A 13341-nucleotide genomic window follows, 5' to 3' on the forward strand; every position below is an offset into this window, starting at 1 on the left:
GCCATTCTATAAAAAAAAAAAAAAATGTAAACGTTTTTAAATGTTATATTGTTTTTTTCTCTACTTCCTTGTGGTTTGCTCAAGTTGCGAGATATTAGCAGCTAATGCATACATCGTAACGTCCTTAAACATTTTTGAAATCTAACACTGTTAAACAATGATGGGCCGGTGACTTTATAGATAATAGAATCATACAGTGAAGGTATGACTTTGCAGCACTTGGGTGTATTGTTGTACGTAAGAGAGAGGATAAATTTAATGTTTATTAAATGTTGCAAGTTCAATTTAACGGTAATTTGATACTTTCTTTATATGTATTCTTAAGACAAGCTGTCGATGTCGAGTTGAGTGACTCAGATTATCTGACAGAGCTGATAGTAGGGGGACTATCCGTCTTATCATTAGTCTCAATGCGCGGAAGAAAAGATTTTCCAGATTGTTCAAAACAAGAGATCTCACGTTCGAAATCCTGGCCACAAAATGGAGCTGGGACGTTTATGAACATCGTGCATACTGGTTACATCCTTACTATTGACACTATATTGAACATGTAAGGACAGAGCACATAGAAATCTGCCAGCCAGTGTAAGAACCTGTCCAGAGCATTTGAGATACAGGATGAATCATTTCAGTGTTTTTCCCATGTACAAAGATGAAGACGAAGGATGAAAGAGGATGAAGAGGGCAGTAAGAACATCACTGATATTATCATGTCTGTTACTTATTCATTTACCTTTGACCAGGACAAGTCCAAAAGATCCCGCCGTGTGACCTTTATACTTGCAGAAGGAATTGACGGAAAGGGGCGTTTCTATCTTCTGTTCTGGGCCTCTGGAGCACAACTTGCCTAAGACAACAACAAAACAACAACAAAACTGTAAAAAATACACCTTGCACTATTTCTAAAAAGGGAAAGAATTCCATTTCTTAAAATAGACTGCACAGCTTTTTGTAATTTATCATAAACTTATGTATTTTCTTTTTGTTTTTATACATCTTGTAAAAAAAAGTAAATAGTTTGTGACACATTTTTCTTTAACTTATTTCAATGTTTTTAATATTACTTTCATTTATGTTTACTGTGTTTATTTATTCATATTATAACACCGAAGAGCCTTGTTTGTGAAACCTATTTGGCAATAAATACAATTCTGAATTTGATCCACTGATTTTTATATTTCTTCTAACACTAAAATAACCGTAAGTAAAAGGTAATTATTAATTTCATCACTCACCAGGTGGTCGTCAGATTTAGAGGAGCATAACTTTCCTGAGAAGGAGACGGTGGAAAACTCGACCTGCAGGAACCAATCAGAAAGCATCTTACTGCAGCTAAAGCTGGCCAAATCTAAACGTATCATATCATCATACCACAACAAAGAAAACCTTACCTTCAGTGTTGTTACTTCATTCTCATATTATGAAAGTAGTCAAAAGCAGTCTTCAAGACCCAGATGCGAACCACATTGTCCTGGCCGGACTGTGGGCCCAGCAGCCTCCGCAGTGAGAGAACTCATCGTCCACACGGCCCCCCTGAGGGGAAGAACCACAAGAGGCTGTAATACTAGCCTGAAAGGTCCCCTATATACTCCTTTTCATCCAATATATTATAAAGTCTCATTGTATACAAATCATGTCCTCTGAAGTGTTTGGCTCCAAACACCAAAACAGATCATTGCCCCGCAGGCATCCCATAAATCCCCTCTGGTTTCAGCCCACGGTTATCAAAAGTGCGATTCTCTGTCTGTTACTTTAGAATGAAAATAAGGAGCCACTCCCCACGCCCCTCTGAAGAGATATGTGGTTAAAAAGAACACAATAGCGCTTTCACCACCAAAGTACTTTGCCGACTTAGTGCTGGCCACTTAGTGCCCCCGGCAACTTAGTACCCAGGGCAACTAAAGTAACCAATCGCGTTCCACACCGGAGTACTATACCGGCGTATACTGCCACCCGAAGTCCGCGGCGGAAGTCCCCGGAGTTGGGGACTGGCTTCAGTAGAAAGCTGCTGGGAACTCCCAGCAGCTTCTACTGGAAGCCCTCCGAGTAAATCACCCAGAAACGCCGACACCCTCCTCATCTCCACCGCTCACTCTATATTTTCCTTTTGTGTTGCCATAAGTTATTATCCTCGCTGTTGGGTGCGCTGGGGATACATGCTAATAAGCTAATGCCACAAAATAAAATGGCGGCTTCACAAACCTTTTCAGAGTTTACGGGCCGTGGTTTGCAATTCGCCCCAGCCAATACAAATTGGTACTTTTGGGTACCAAGGAGAGTACCACCCTCTCTGTGCAGGCAACTAAAAATGGGGGTAACAAAGTTTCCCGCACTAAGTACTCTTTTCGTGTGAACGAGACAATAGGGGTACCTAACAGAACTAAACGGGAAAAAGTACCGGGGTAAAGACTCCCGGTGTGAACGCGCCTATTGGTGCCCAGGAGGAGATTCAGGTGATAAGGTGGGGGGGGGGGTTTACCTTGGTTGGGATTGGCCTAATGGTTACACAAGCCAAAACATCGTTATGACATCATAAAGTGGCCAAAATCTGATCAGCTCATTTTCAGACAGGTTTTTATATAAATGGATCAGGACAAAAAGAGAGAGAATCTTTTTTCCTGACACTTTCAGAGTCTCTTTACACAGAGGGGACACATGTTGATGTATAAAAGACATGAAAAAGTGGATTTTTCATAATAGGTGACCTTTAACTGGGAAACTTCTTTAAGCATTGTAAATGAAGATGGTCTTACCGTGTGCTCTCCACTGAGGTCCTGCACAACCTTAATCTGATCAAAGTCAAAGGGGCCCTTGAAGCTGTGTGCTGCCTTGAACTTGGCGGGCCGGGTGTAAGGCATGCCCTCATCGTCACTCGATGACGGATCGTCCTGGTCTGTGTGGAACACTGAGCCGAAACAAAAAACATAACTCAGGTTATCAAACCCTTCACAGCAGCAGGAGCGCTAATATCTCATACGCATGTGCAGACATTGGAAAATCCTTTCAAATGGATGTTCTCTTTAGAAGCAACATTTATCCTCAGATTTTTAACAAATGTTCGGTGTTAACTGTTTCCATTTTCATGATTAAGTAGAGCTTGTTCCAGATTTAATAGCCTCACACTCAACAGTGAAACATTTCTCAGGGATGCATGTCAAATCGTGCTAACGTATTGGAAAATGTTCTGATAAATATCCTCACAGGGAAGACATGTAGATACGCGAGATCACTAAGCAAAGGGAAATAAATGCCCTGCTCAATCTGCTTGGTGAAGCAAAGTTGGTTGAGTTATTTATATGTGGTTTTTGATGATTCAGTAGTGCACATATTTTAATGTTGCCACTAATGTTAATGACAGCGGCAAAGTGAATTATTTGTCCTTCAATATTCTCAAAGCCCACATCCGTTTATAAATGGCCTTCTCAACAAAGTCTCTTCCCCTGCCTGCACTTATCTTTACCCTGAATTCTGTTCTCCTTCCACTTGTAATTTAAAACAAAAAAAAGAACCACTATTATAAAAAATGCACATAGAGTTTAAAATCACTATATACTTTAACCAGGGTTTCCGCTAGGATTTTATCTCGCCGGTCAAATGTCCGAACAGAATTTATTTTAACGGACAAATTTGAAACTTACCGGCCATGTTTCAATAATAATAACAAGAATTGTGTAGCAGAGTTTCCGTTAGCAGGTAATTACCGGACTATGACCGGATAGGCTTATGTTTAAAACTCAGTTAATGGGAGTCATTTTTATATTGCTTCAGTTTATAATCGTAACAGATCGAACATTTCAGATTCATTTTTCAATAAATGATTCCACAAAAAAAAAAAAAACATAATTATTACATTCAAATAAACTACTTGTCGTAGATGAAGTACATTATTCAAAGTTTACATTCACTTTGAATAATAACGGGAGAAACGGATCCTCTCTTTTCCTCTCTCCCTCTCTCTCCTGACAGCCCGTCAGTTTCTCATGCAGCGCGCTAAACAGTGGGCGGAGCTTCAGGTGATCATGCAGCAGCTGATCTGATCCCTCTCCCGCCTCCGGTTATACTTCACTCGCATTTATGTCCATATCGATCAGATCCAGCTCTCCTGATCGGCCTTTATAGAGAGCACAGATCAAACTATTAAGAGTGAATATCGGCCGATAATGACCGGCGGCCAATCGATCGGAGCATTGGACATTTTGACCGCCAGGTTATGAATTTACCGGTTTTTATTCAATTTTACCAGCTAAAAACCGTTAATTACCGGCTAACGGAAACCCTAACTTTAACATGTAGCTTGGAGCAGTAAGAATATACCGGTAGGTACTTTTCCACAAAAAAACCACAAGAAGTGTTTTCCTGAAATCTAACTATAAGCACAATTACTTCTGATAGTTGTGTTCTTTTACCTTCATCTCGCACACTTTTCACTTTGTTGACTGCCTTCTCTCCGTATTCCTCAGCCAGATGCTTGGCCTTCTTCACAGACTTGCCCAGGAACTTTTTAAACTGGGTCCTGGTTATAAATAAAAAGGGACATAAAAAAATTACAATCTATATTTGATCACGTGGTGAGAAGGGGAAGAACATCAATTCAAGGAACAGGCTACGATAAGTCCTTACGTTTTCTGTTTGAGTTTTCCTCCATCTGTGTCCACCAGAGGAGCCTGAGCCTTGTCATCGTCATCCGACTGCGCTGCATCATTCCTGAGAGGAACATTTAAAAAAAGAAATGACCGTTAGCTTAAAAAAGGCTTTGAGTGGCGGGAAATTGCTACAAGAAAAAGGCAGTGCTATGATAAGGATGTTTCTTATATCAAAAAGCCTTTTCCCTTTTTTACGGAAAAGTCTTATTATTAATAGGAAATAATTCCTATTGCATAAACTTTCCAGTTTTTGAATACACATGTTTTTATACTTGATAAAGCACTGTTTATTCTTTAAAACACATTATTTTCCTCACAAAATAACTACATGGAACAGTGCTGAGAAAGATACAGATATGATTCTGGCGTCTCTTGCCAATAAAAATATGACATTACTGCAACTGAAATATTATTCTCTGCTTACGAAATGTACTCCTTGGTCCTCCTCATGATGTGCAGAGTGAGGGGGTTTATCGCTGCAGGAAGTTTCTCCTCTGCCTGGATTAAAGGGATCTCTTCTCCAGTGTCCAAATTCTTGATCATCACACTGGCAAGGATTTCCTGTTTGAAGATAAGGTATAAGGAATGTGCCAGAGGTTGAGTTATGGCTCGTATTGAAGTTGAAAAATGTGGCAGTAACAACAAACAGAGAGGGAGTCTTACTTCATCTGTCAGTTCTCTACCAGAGTTGGAACGTGGCCGCTGGGAGCCTGGAGTTTCTCCTCCGTCGTCAGACGAGGCTCGGCCATCCTCATTTTCCTGAAAAAACAAAGCAATGGTGAAATTGTGCAAATAAAGTTTCATTTTGAGGATGGAGCAAATTCACTTCAACAGACTGAATTCACAGGATTGCTTCATTAAGGTGCGGAAGCCGTTTTTGACATTGCTGGAGGATAATTCACAATTTAATTAAAGAGCTCTGCTGCTGCTTGTATTTGACTTACTCTGTAAAGACTGCGTAATTCTTAATTGTGTCTGATGTTTGGCAATCCATCCCCAGGTTTTATGTTCTTTTTTCTTTCTCTTTGCCTCCTTTCGGTATTTTGTTTTGTTTTGTTGCTAGTGGGTTACCCTTGGCCTTTTGTTTATGTCTACGATGCTGTCGACTGGCAGCTTTAGACTATTCTCAGGAATTGTCAATGTAATACCCAGCTTTTTTTTCTTTTCTTGTACACCATGTAAAGCAGGGCTATTCAATTGGCGGCCCGCGGGCCAAATCTGGCCCCGGGGTGATATTTACTGGCCCTTTGAGTAAAATGTAATAATATATGTAATGTGTGATGTATGTGTGTGTGTATGTATGTGTTTGTGTGTGTGTGTGTATGTATGTGTATGTATGTGATGATAATGTATATGTAATAATATGTATATATACTGACAGTTATTTTACTCTTATTTTTATTCATCTCCTATTTTCATTTTCATAGTCTTTTATTATTATTATCATTATTATTTTGTCCTTGATTTTATTTTATTTATTATTTATTTTAGATTTTATTGATCTGTGCGAATCTTTGCTGTAATGTTTTTTTCACGCTTACCCTGTTGCTGCTTTGTACAACTGAATTTCCCCTCGGGGATTAATAAAGGTTCATCTTATCTTATGTTAAAAAGTAATCTACTTTTTATTTTTATGAATTTTTTTTTTAAATAATTTGTTTTTGGGCCAGAGTGCCTTTATTCCAGAGAGGGTGTTAAATTGAGAGATAGAGGGGAAGACATTGCCTAAAAACTTTGGCGGGCTCGGGTTTCGAACCCACCAGCTAGCTACTGTAGTGACAACTCCTCTCATTTATTGCATCTCTGTGTGAATGATTAGATCATTTCACCTAAATTAAATTAAATGATGTTGATGGTTAAATGAGCTTCACATGTAGGTCTACTGAGTTCTGAACTTGCCATTTAGAGGCCTTGGGGCTATGTTGTTTGATTGAATTAAACACAATATATGCACTCCACTATGCTGTTGTAGTATTTACTGTATCTGAAGCTCTTAATATGATTGGCTCATATTCCAAGCCATCTTTTTCCCGGCCCCTTGCTTTGGATCATTTTCATCAACCGGCCCCCATTCCAAACTAATTGAATAGCCCTGATGTAAAGGTTCGGGCACCTACTTACTGTATACTGTGTATGTCTTTGCTTTATTGTAACTGAAAGAAAAATTTAAAATAATAATAAAAAACGTTTTTCTGGAGGAATATTCGCTCAGTTTTGCGGCCTCACTGACCTGCGCTGTGACCACTTTTTCTCCACTGATGGCGCTGGCCAGATCCAAGGAATGCTGCAGCTCTTTGGTGAGGCTCCTCACCGTGCTGCTGGGAGACACCAGGCCGGACGGCTCCAGGACCTCACAGCCGCCTGCAAACACTGGACAACAGAATAACACAACACTTGACAACCTGTCTGCTTTGTGTTTATGAAAGCAGCGGTATGACTTGGTAGTGGATTAAACAGTCAAATAATCAGAGAAATCAATTTGCCGGGATGCTTGTACTTGAACATAGAGGAGAGGACTCTATGAGCTGTTCTTTCATTATCTCAAACACATAGCTGGAAAAACTCATGTGTAGCAGTGAGCAAATGTTCCCCTTTTGTCAAATCAAAGGTTTCTAAATATAGTATTGCATGTTTAGAACAGCTATAAATTAAAGTGTTTCCGGTGATGATGGCTGCCGTGTCTTTGGCTCCTCTCCAACTCTGTTTTATTGTGCTGCACTGTTGGAGGAGCCTGTGACCTAAGCTTTTCATTGACATATCTACACTGCAGCTATGCACACATGACAATACAAGCCTTGAATCCTGAATGGGTTGTGAGACAACAGCATAACCCTAAAAACATTTGACTTTTAAGTAAAAGATCATAGTTGTTTTTCAACGTTTCCAAACCTCCCATTGCTCTAAAGCAGTGCTTCTCAAAGTGTGGTCCGTGGACCACTGGTGGTCTGTGAGCGCCCCATAGTGGTCCGTGATTTCATTGATAAAATTTCACATTTGAAATGAATAAATACATTTAAGTTTCCCGCACTCTCGCGGGAATATCTCCGCAATGGAGCGAGCTTAAGTTTAATTTTCGACTGCATGATATAGCCCAGCGCAACACCTTCATCACACATGTTGCCACTTTTTTGTACCAATTTTCAGGCGATTTGTAATCTGTTCTAGAAAAACGATGCGATTTTGGATATTTGTTGAGTTAGGTGGTCCGTGAGTATTTTTTTATTGGTTAAGTGTAGAGATGTCCCGATCCGATCACGTGATCGGGGATCGGAGCCGATCACTTGATTTTCAAAAATCGGATCGGGGATCAGGATTTTTTTTAAATTTATTTTATTTAATGTTACAAAACAAAAATGACCATGTTCACGTCTTAAATTCATCCTAAGGCCTTAGTTTTGGTTTAAAATTACACAACATCATGTATGTGTTGCTTCTTTTGGGCTTGNTTGGTTTCATAGACCTGGCTGCTTATTTCTCTCAAATCTGGCAACAGAGTGGGCAGTGTCTAATAATAGCAGTAAGCTAACGAGAGGCTACGTTCAGCTGGTGACTCGGGAATCGGGACAGAGAAACGGTCAGGAGTTTGGAAGTATTATAACATTGAAAGTGAAGGCAGTGTAACAGCCAGATGCAATGTTTGCAAGGCAGAGACTTTTAAAAGGAAAGAGAAAGTGCCCCAGAACAGTGAAAAGGCCAAAAAAATAACAGCCAAGATAGCTGAATTCATCGCGTTGGATGACCAGCCGTTATCTGTTACCTTTTTTTTCTCTTAATGCATTGCATAAAGATCGGATCGGGAAAAATCGGTATCGGCAGATTGTCAAAATCAAATGATCGGAATCGGATCAGGAGCAAAAAAAGGTGATCGGGACATCCCTAGTTACAAGTTAGAACATTAACTAATCGTAGCCACCAGGTCTCAGACCGTAGGCAAGCATATATAGTGTTGTTGTATCCTTTCTAAGACAATATGAGCTCAAAAGGTCCGGTTAACTTACTGAGGAATTGAATGTTGCTGTTGGAAAGCTGTAGGGTAATCCATGGAGCGGTCGCTCTTCATGGACACACAGCTCGATGAAGGAGAATCTCCCTTTTTCGCTTCAGTCCTGAAAAAAGGTGATTTGATAAAAGACAGGTAGAATTATCAGGAAAAGAGAGATGGTGTTACAACATTAACTAATCGTAGCCACGAGGTGTCAGACTGTATGCAAGCCCACATACAGTAGTTGTATCTTTTCTAAGACTTTTTAAACTCAAAAGGTTCAGTTTACTTACTTGAAAGCCATAGGGTAATCCATGGAGCGGTCACTCCTCATGGACACACAGCTCGGTGCAGGAGAATCTGCTCTTTTCTCCTCAGTCCTGAATGAAATGGAGAATTGACAAAAGACAGGCGAAAGTATTAGGAGCTTGTAAAAGGTACATGGAAGAAGGTTTTACTAGTTACAACATTAACTAATTGTAGTGACCAGGTGGCAGATTGTAGTCAAGCACATACGTATAGTATTGTTGTATCTTTTCAAAGACAATATGAGCTCAAAGGTCCGGTTAACTTACGTAGGAATAGCATCTTGCCGTTTGAAAGCCACAGGATAGTCCATGGAGTGGTCACTCTTCATGGACACACAGCTCGGTGGAGGAGAATCTGCTCTTTTCTCCTCAGTCCTGAAGAAATGGAGAATTAAGGAAAGACAGGCTAAGATGTTAGAAACGTATTGCCTGAAGGAAGCAGGTCTCACAAGTTACAACATGAACTAATTGTAGTGACCAGGTGGCAGATTGTAGTCAAGCACATACGTATAGTATTGTTGTATCTTTTCAAAGACAATATGAGCTTGAAAGGTTGGGTTAACTTACTTAGGAATTAAATGTTGCTGTTGGAAAGCTGTAGGGTAATCCATGGAGCGGTCACTCCTCATGGACACGCGTCGTAAGGTCCAAGAAGCCGGTGTTCCAGTTTAAGTAGGTGGACCGTAAGTGGATCCCCCCCCCGGGGGCAACACTTTTCTTCTTAAGGTGAGACCCCCTGCGGGCTGTAACTCCTACGAAGGATAGGCGTGAGTACCATATTTGGCGTGTCATTTCCAGCTTATATATACGAAATATATTTGATGTAATTTTAGTGTACATAGACCCAAAGAGTTTGTCACGACGTACCTTTCGTCTACACTTCAGGTGTGTGACCCTATTATGTTACTTCTAAACAGAAATTTTTTTTTGTTCTTAATCCTTACCTTATATTGTTCATTAAATAATTAGTAAACATTTAAGGGAGAAATTTATCTAGGTCAGTCAAGTGTAGGTTTCCGACCTAAACTAGACATATAAAAACAGAATTTACACACTCTCCAGTGCCTGTACTCAAGTATCCAGTTCCCGTATGACCAAGTGTCTGAGAGGACAAAAACGCTTAGGCCGCGAATTGTTTATCGAGATGTGGAGACCGAGCTTTACAGGGATTTACTTCAGGTTCAAACTTTAATAGAGTTTATTACATACGTGACGAGTAAAGGGGTGTATTTGTATGTCAGACGTTACTTGCCCAACAGAGGCCACGCGAGGTGAGGGTGGAACCGCGTGGCCATTGAAAGAGTCAAACTTGTAGCCCGACACAAAGGTACTTCCTCACTGCCGAAAAGTACCAGTAAAGGGAAAAAAAAAAAGTCTGCCATTCTACGGCCCAAAGGACTTGAAAGGTGGTAATTAAAAGATTCGTGTAAGTTCTCGTGAAGTAATACTACCTCCCACTCCCGGAGACCCGCTATCAGGGGTCAACTACGACCCACCATAGTGTAACAGAAACACCCTGTACCTTGTTTGCTAACACATTCTCTACACGGTGCGTCTGTCAGGGGCGTCGTGGGGGGCGAGACGAGGAAACGTTCAGAGCAGGTAACAAAATCAGGGCGGTTGGTTACGGAAGCCCACAAGTCGGGAACTTCAGTCTTGAGGTGGAACAGAACATAAAAAGAGAAACGTGACGACTTCGGGAGAGGGCCTTTTCGTATGGAAGCTGAAGCGACCATGAGGAGGTTAGAGGTGGAGTACAACGTGCTATCACGGAGAATAGTCGAAACCACTTCGTGGAGGCGAACAAAATAGTGGGGCCCGCCGAACACTAAGCCCTACAGCAGTACATTGAAGCCATGTGGCAGTAGCTACGTAAAAGGGGTTACGTATCGTTTAACTGCACAGACACACCAACTACAAAAGCAGGAGGATTTGTGTGTGAGAAGCATCAAAGTCTTGTCACGGACGCTCGACTCAAGGCTGAGGAGGTGAGGTGGCCAACATTTTTTTTTTTGGGGGATGGAGGCCAGGTGGCCAGACCAGGCTCAAGGTCAAAGACGAACATTCGGCCGTCGTCGTCGACCTCCGCTCTTACGACCCAGGACTTAACCGGAACTAAGGAAGGTGACCTCGCTCTTCCGTGGGCCGATGGCGGTACTCCACGGTTTACTCCCCTGCAGGGCCTCTTAGGAGGTGTATAGTAATCTAACGTGGTAATAGCAAATAGTATCTGGGGGTGTAGGAGTGTAATCGAAGTGAGGGACTACTTGAGTGCCAAGACCGCCGGTTATATCAGGTAGATCAAGGGCCCCTGATACCGCCTTAGTCCCATGGCGCGCGAGGCGCGTGCGAAGGGGGCTCCTGTAGCTACTATTGTATATCCAGGCAACTCTTGGGCATGATCGAGACCGCTAGTAGTTGTTGAACTTATAGGTCTCTGACTGAAAGGCTTCTTTGGCCATTCCGGCTCTAAGCTTTGTGCTAAAGTGTCGGAGTTTGATCTGGTGCGTGGTCCCTGTGTGCGAATTCAGAAGGAGGACGGCAGAATAGGCCATTTTTGTCGTTTGTCCCATCGGGTACCGCCCTAGAGGTAACAGACTGCAGAGCCCCACCACCCCAGACAACCAGGAACGGTTTACAAAAGACCCGGAGGTAGATATTGCGGAAACGCATCTTAAGGTGCCACCTTCCAACGGGAATGCATCATGTTTCGTTTTTTATCCAGGTATGTAAAAGGCTGTAAAAGACTAAGTGGTTTGTAACGGCCATGGGCCGCTGCCTTTCACGCTATGCCGGGCAGGATGGGCCCAAAGGGGAAAAAAATTTAGTGTTGGGCTGTTCTTTACGCCCTCGTCGACAACCCGACCCGAAAGTGGCAATTGGCGGGTATTACAACGGATATTTATCAGTTTCTCTTTCAGGAAAGTAAGTAAGTAAAACTTGCTGACGTTACCTCTTCTAGCGTCCTTTATTGCTGTCTTGTCGATTTTTTCTGGTAGAGTGTGGGCACAGTCTAAAACCCAATAAAACCCCTCCACCCTATTTATTTATAACAAAACCCACCCTAGGTCAAACTTGGTCTCGATTCGTCGTACCTCCAACCTAGCAGTGTTTGTATTTATTTATATTTCACCAGGCTTTTCCAATTACTGTTTTTTTTATGTTTATCGGGAAGGGAGATTCCGTCACACAAAAACCATGGCCCCTGGTCCTCTTGGGGGGTGAACTACTCTTTAGGATTCTTTACCAAGCCCCCTTAGGGAGCCTCCCCACCTCAGTACTACTGACCTTAGAACTTAAACAAAAACATGTACGGGCATAAATAAAAAAGGAGGTTACAAACAACAAAAAACACCCACGAGACTTCCTCAGAGTTTGTCCGACAAAGCCAATTTAGTAAATTCCTAAACCGGAAATTAGTACAACTTTTTACTTAATAAAGTATATACTATTTACTCTCCATTGTTAAATAAATACCATTCAATAAAGTGCTATAAAAGAGGGTAAGAAGGAAGATCTACGGTTCCACAGGACGTCAAAGGAGCAGAGAGGGCCACAAACACGAATCACCGCATTGGTAGCCAATCTCAAGAACCGCACCTCCTGGCGTAGCAAAAGGGGGCAGTTCCAATCATAAAATTATTTAGGCGTTTGTAAACTCCATCTTTGACCACCATGCGGGTAAAAAAACCGCATGCGTGGCAAATTATTTACTCCGGGGTCCTACCACACACTTGCAGCCAGACGGGTAAGTCGTTGTTTTTTTTTTTGGTCGGTAAGTAACACTTACACCTTACACAAAGTCAGTAACTCGAATAGTCTAAGAAGTGGGAGGACAGTTGCAGGAAAAGACAATTCCTGACATCTCTCTTCTCGTCATAGAGACTTGGAAGAACCCTAAAGGGGCTTCCCTCGGACCGGGCCAGGTACCTAATGGGTGGGTTCGACAAGTTAGTCGTTCTAAAGTAAGGATTCATACAATTGTCTTGAAGACTCAGGATATTCCCTAAAAGTTTACCATTCCTGTAAACAACAACTGTAACCAAAAAAAACATGGTAATGGTTTGGTTGGACTTTATTAGAACGACGTGAAACGTACTGTCACGACCAGTGACGAGTCAGACTGTCGACGTCTCGTTCCTCCGTCCATCTCGCACTCTACTTCAGCTATTGAGTGGCCGCGAGCTTTTACCCTACGACCCTTTGCCCCGGGAATGATTATATTGATAAATATATACGGACAGAACGTTAGACCGGTGGACCAGTAGATGTTAATTCATTACACCTTGAGCATTTTGGAAGGGAAGGTACATGGAAAATGTTCGAGGATTAGAAAGCGGACGAAAACAGGTTAAGGAGTTAAAGTAAGTCCTGACTCCTCTTTTCTCCGTCTTAAAGAGGAGGTGGC

General features: G+C 41.8%; 1 protein-coding gene across 1 annotated transcript in view; it reads right to left on the reverse strand.

The window, feature by feature from the left end:
• LOC104946900 (WD repeat-containing protein 44-like) overlaps positions 1–13341 on the reverse strand; it is a 27064-nt gene that overhangs the window by 9108 nt on the left and 4615 nt on the right. Inside the window, 8 exon segments of the mRNA XM_010772805.1 lie at positions 1407–1483; positions 1486–1533; positions 2754–2905; positions 4407–4513; positions 4621–4704; positions 5068–5204; positions 5307–5402; positions 6874–7013. Coding sequence (XP_010771107.1) covers positions 1407–1483; positions 1486–1533; positions 2754–2905; positions 4407–4513; positions 4621–4704; positions 5068–5204; positions 5307–5402; positions 6874–7013 — 841 coding nt within the window.

Source organism: Notothenia coriiceps, unplaced genomic scaffold (genome assembly GCF_000735185.1).
Source record: "Notothenia coriiceps isolate Sejong01 unplaced genomic scaffold, NC01 NC01_scaffold00011614, whole genome shotgun sequence".
NCBI lineage: Eukaryota > Metazoa > Chordata > Actinopteri > Perciformes > Nototheniidae > Notothenia > Notothenia coriiceps.